The 5,505-nt window shown below is 37.8% G+C and overlaps 1 protein-coding gene across 1 annotated transcript; it reads right to left on the bottom strand.

Moving 5' to 3' along the window:
• Positions 1-256: 256 nt before the first annotated feature.
• LOC114409795 (U-box domain-containing protein 38-like) lies at positions 257-2,397 on the bottom strand. The gene has a single exon (XM_028373387.1). It carries the CDS (start codon positions 2,198-2,200, stop codon positions 623-625), a length of 1,578 nt encoding a protein of 525 aa, XP_028229188.1. The 5' UTR covers positions 2,201-2,397; the 3' UTR covers positions 257-622.
• Between the last annotated feature and the right edge of the window lie 3,108 nt (positions 2,398-5,505).

Raw genomic sequence — 5,505 nt, 5'->3', positions numbered from 1 at the left:
CTTAAGATAAAATGAAATTGGTCAAATTCTTTTTCACGCACATTTCCCAGGAGCTTACTGAGAAGGCAGGAGACCAAATTAAGAGAAGAAAATTGCCCCCGGAAAAGTGCTGCTAATTTGCATGTATATATTGTGGCATTTGAATTTCGAAATGAGAACTTAGATCATACAAGGAGTGACATGTGCATAATGTTGGTCCCTCTTATAGTTTATATACGAGGTGACATCCACCTTTACATGTATATATATATATATATAAAAAAAAAAACCAATCCACAAATCACTCTGCAGATCTCTGTTTTCTGTGCACCAAAATAGTAAACACTACACAGTCAGTATAAACTATGTACACATTACCATACAATCGAAAATTCACCTAAACCCTGATTTACATACAGACTACAATATAACATTCATCAACAAGAGCCAAAATTAAAAAAATAAAATAAATAAAAACAGGTTGAGAATGAGATTGCCAATGCCACCTCCATGATTTACACCCAAAACCCAGCAACATCATGCAATCTAGTTTTTCCTATCCATTCCGACACATTTCATCATGAGCAAATTTAACCCTTTTCCTAATTTTTTAAAACTGTCGAAAAATTAGAAACAGAGAGACCTAAAACGTGGTCGTGTTGACGAGGTTGTTGTTATTCCTGGCAGCACCAACTCGGTACCGATTCCGAGTCAATCCGGCCGAGTCGTAAAACTCGTCAATCTCATCACCGTCCCCATCTCCCACAGTCCTCATCATATGCAACACCTTCCTCGCCCTCTCCCTCGCCCTCTCCGTTCCCGTTTGTTCGATCTCCTTCAAAACCTCCACCACTCTCGCGTCCTTGGCCAAACCCTTGAACCTCAAGCTTCTATGACTCAGCGCGTACAAAGCCGCCACGCAATTCTCCCGATTCGCCTCCGAGTCCAACTCGTTCCCTCGTAATAACCCCACCAGAATCTCCACCGCGTTGGCGTCCAGCATCGCCGTGCGCCCCTCGGTGCACACGGCGAGGTTGCAGAGAATCAGCAGCACCCGGCTCGCCAAATTCCCCGCCACCACCATCGAGAGGAGCGTGGGGACAGCCCCGAGTTTAACCAATTTCAATCTGTTGCTCTGTACAAGTGACAAATGATACAGCGCGAGCGCTGAGTCGTGCCGAGTCCGCTCGGACTCGGCACGAAGAGCGTGCATCAACGGATGCAACGCGCCGAGAACGCCAATCGCCATCTTGTTGTCATCGTCCAAAGCCAAACTAAAAAGTGCGCCCGCAGCGTGCTCCTGCGACTCACCCAATCCCCCCTTCAAAACATCGATTAAAAACGGCACAAACCCTGACCTAACGATCTTCAACTTGTTCTGCTTCTCAAGAGAAAGGTTGACCAAAGACGCCACTGCGTTGACCTGAACGACGCCGTATCGGGAAGCGAGTAAACCACGAAGCGCTAACAGCACCCGCGGCGTGCAGAGCGAAACCCTAGCCTCCTCTTTGCTCCTCGTGATCTTCCTCAGCGCGATTGCGCCTTCTTCTTGCTCAAACACCTCGTTACTCTTCAATTTCTTCAATATCCCTTCTTCCTCCTCCGATGCTGGTGTGTTGGGGTTTTCGATTTCGATCTCGCAGGAGGAGGAGGAGGAAGAGAAGCACGTTGGACGAATCGTTAACGGCAACGGCGTTCCCGGACTCGGAGGGATGATGACGGATTCCTCGGAGGAGGATCCGGAGTTGAAGTGATTGACTCGGGGGCCTAACTCGGTGGCGGCATGGGAGAAGATGACAGGAGGGTTGTCGGCCACCGCGTTGAGAAGCTCCTTTTCGGAAACCCTAATTAGGTCTTGTTTTTCTTTTTCTTCTCTGACGTGGCGCTCGAGGGAGGCGTAATCCGGTGGGAGCGGGGGTTGGGTGCGGGAATTGTCGCACCAGTGGAGGATCGTCGTTTTGATGGCGAGGTTGGGGATTATGGTGGAGAAGTCGGGTCGGGTGCCGTCGTCCAGCTTCGGGGAGAAGTTGAGGTCTTTGCAGAGTTGAACGGCGAGGCGTTCGAAGGTTTGGCCCGAGGCTACGACGACAGGGTCGGACATTAGTGAGCCGGAAATGGGGCAGGTGAACTCCTTGGGAACTTGGTTCGGGTCGGGATTGGAGGTTTGGGATGAGGAACGGTGGAAGGAGAATTTCCACCTGTGCTTGCCGTTGCCACCCATACGAATTGTTGTGCAGTGAGTGGGAATTTTTTTTATTTTTATTTTTTGTTAAATTGTTGTGGGTTGGGAATATTATTATAATGAAGGGATTGATTTGTGTTGTGTGAGGTTGTTGCTCACACACACGTTGGGGTTGGACTGGACTCTTATTATGACTTATCTCTCCCTCCAGAGAGTGACCCAGTCTTCCAACAAACATGCTTTCATTGTAGTCACACAAGCCTCTCCAAATTGGTTTCTTTGTTGTTCTTTTTTTTGCTGTTCCTTCTAGAAATGAGGTAATTTTAAAAATTGTGTTTTTAAAATTATGTTATTTTGAAATAACAGCACAAAAAATGAAGGTCCAACACCTCTCCCTCTACATCTAAATCCAAGAAAATTTATTTTATTTAGTTACTAAGTTGATATCTTTATGTAAGATTAAGGGATAGATTTATAAGATTTTTTACTGCTTGCAAGAGTATGTGGTACAATTTGTAATGTTTTAGGAACTAATTATATAACTTTATTATTTAAAAACTGTTTAGAAGAGAAACTAATACTTTAAGAAATTAAAATAAATGAGATACTTTAATAGAGAAATAAATTGTTTAGCCATTCTACGTGTATTTTTATTTTAAAATTATATTTTTTATTTACTTAATTTTTTTGTTAATATTTAGTAAAAATAATTAAATAAAAATATATATAAAAAATAATTAATATAATTAAAAAATAAAAAAAATCTTATAAAAATAAATCAATAATTTTTTTTAAAAATCTTATAATTAAAGATGAAAAAGAAAGTAATAGTTTTTGTTACTTTATTGAAAGTTACTAATTATTTTGTCTACCAGAACTCTGAAAAGTCACTGCCTAATAGAATGTTCACGAGAGCAATTAATTACTGAGTTCTTAACTGACGTGAGTGTCATTTTCACTTTTTTAATTGAAGTATTTTTTTTTGTTTTGTTTTTTGTGGGGGCGAGGAAATTGTCCCTCTGTCTTTTGACATCTAACTGAAGACTTTGACCAGTCAACTTATGCGAAACTCCGAATGACAGACGCGGCGCCATATTGTTTTCGATAAGATTTGGAAATTTATTTATTTTACTCTCAGCTTTAAAAATAAAACTGTATGTACATGCATGATGCATCTCCATTTTTTGTTTCCGGCTTTAAAGATTAATTTCATTTCTCTAATTCACTGATATGTACTTATGAATTGAAACCTTAACTAAATAATAAGAGGTCTGTATGATTAATCAACAATAATTGCAATAAGTGATAACGATTTTTATTTTTAATCAAATAATTTAGAATTTGAATTATATTTTTAAATGTAAAATAAATTATGTTTAAAGAATATATATATATTATATATATATATATATATATTATATATATATATATATATATATATTATATGCTTAAGATCAACATCTTAGGTAAAAATTAATCACATTTTTTCTGTGGTTTTTTTACCAATATTATATCATGATTAAGGAAAAAAAAGAAAAAAAGAGATAAAGAGGTAATCATAACTCATGTGCTGCAATCTACAACCTACAGTGAAGAGCTGAATGCTTGTCTATAAAGGTGAACTTTCTTTGCTTGTGCCAGAAAAAGAACATTAAACAAGTTATTAAAAATTACAAAAATACTAAACATTAGGATGAAGATATGGCAAATGAGTCTGTTTAAATTTTGGCAACAAAGGCATAGTTCTCGGCACAAATAATCCCATGGCGTGTCACGTACTCAACCATTATTTTAAATGGCCTCGTGTCCCATTGATGAATGATGAGTGACTGTTTTAAGTTTTACCCCTTCAAATTAAACTCAACCAAAATATTTCATTATTCCTCCATTATTACTCATACCATAGATTAATAATATTCATGACATTTTATAATTAGGAAAATAAAAAGTCTTTGCTCGTGCGTGTGATAGTATCTCACATAAATTGTTAACATAATCATCGGTCCAAGCACTGGCTGTCTCTCTAGAATCTTGATTATTAAAGCTTCAAGAGATCAAGTGAAAAAGTTGGTCAATATAGAAAAAAAAGGAAAGATTCAAAGAGAGAAATGGTTTTTTTTTTTCTTTCAAATATATTAATTTAGAATCAAGATATTCTCATGTTAGCAAAAGATATGATAATATATGATGAGAAAAAAAAATGCAAAAATAAAATTACTGGGTCTTACATTATTATTATTATTGTGAAGAAATATAATTTTGTATTTTCATGTCTCCTTTTTTTAAGGTAAAATATCATAATAGTTTTTTTTAAAAAAAAACTTTGATGAACTTAAGGGTGCATTTCGGGGTAAAAGCAATGTAATTAAATACTTGTTTAATAAGGTCTTATTAAATAAAAGTTTCATTATAAGTTTTAATGGATGGGGTAACCTGCCTCACCAAAGATCAGTTAAAACCTACGAGGAAAAATAGTAACATGTACATCGGAAATAACATACACATCAATTAAAAGGAAAAACATGGTCATAAACTCGCAAATTCTCAACTAGAGACATCCCATGGTTTACTTCTCTCATAACATGAGCCCACTCCAATCGTCCTTCTGCTGGAATGGAGAGAATACTCTGACTAGGCTAAACAAGTATGATAAGATGCATATACGTGTCTCAGCAAGTTAATTGCAAGCTGAGAATCGGACTCTACCAAAAAATTCTTGTCCCAATCCCAATATATATTACCCATAACTCTGCATGTAACACAACCAAACCCAATGTTTGCAGCAAAGGCAAAAATAACAGCTCCAAAGTGGTTTCGAAGGACACAACTGGCTGTAACTTTCCTCTCATCCAAGCTAATTGTGGCATTACAATTCAGCTTGAGCCCTCCCATTACTCCCAGTACAATGTAAATTAGCAAACTGCTGCAAGCTATTATCAATTACCTCCACCTTAGACAAAATGTGCTTGACAATGTCATCAGGTTGAAATGTGAGACCTTGAAATATGAAGTTGTTTCTGTTTTGCCAAATGATATCTACAACAACAGCGAAAATGAGGTACCCCACTTCTACCATTAACCATCATCCCTAAGATTCAGAAGTATCCACGTCTTAGTATCTTGATTGAAAAAAAACCTAGTTGGTAGCCAATAATTTCCAAAGGAATGTGCAAATCCTCTCAGGGCCTTTCCATCTCCAAATTTCCACAAATAAAGGATCATTTCAGAAATCAGAAACTTTTTTCAAAGAGAGTTCATGAGGAATGGCACCTTCGGCTACATCAATCAGCCTCCAATTCCCAGGCACCCAAGCATTCTCCCAAAACCTGACCATCTCATCATCT

The sequence above is a fragment of the Glycine soja genome, chromosome 4 (genome assembly GCF_004193775.1).
Source record: "Glycine soja cultivar W05 chromosome 4, ASM419377v2, whole genome shotgun sequence".
Taxonomy (NCBI): domain Eukaryota; kingdom Viridiplantae; phylum Streptophyta; class Magnoliopsida; order Fabales; family Fabaceae; genus Glycine; species Glycine soja.
Note: the sequence above shows the minus strand (reverse complement) of the source record. Positions and strands in the feature narration are given on the sequence as shown.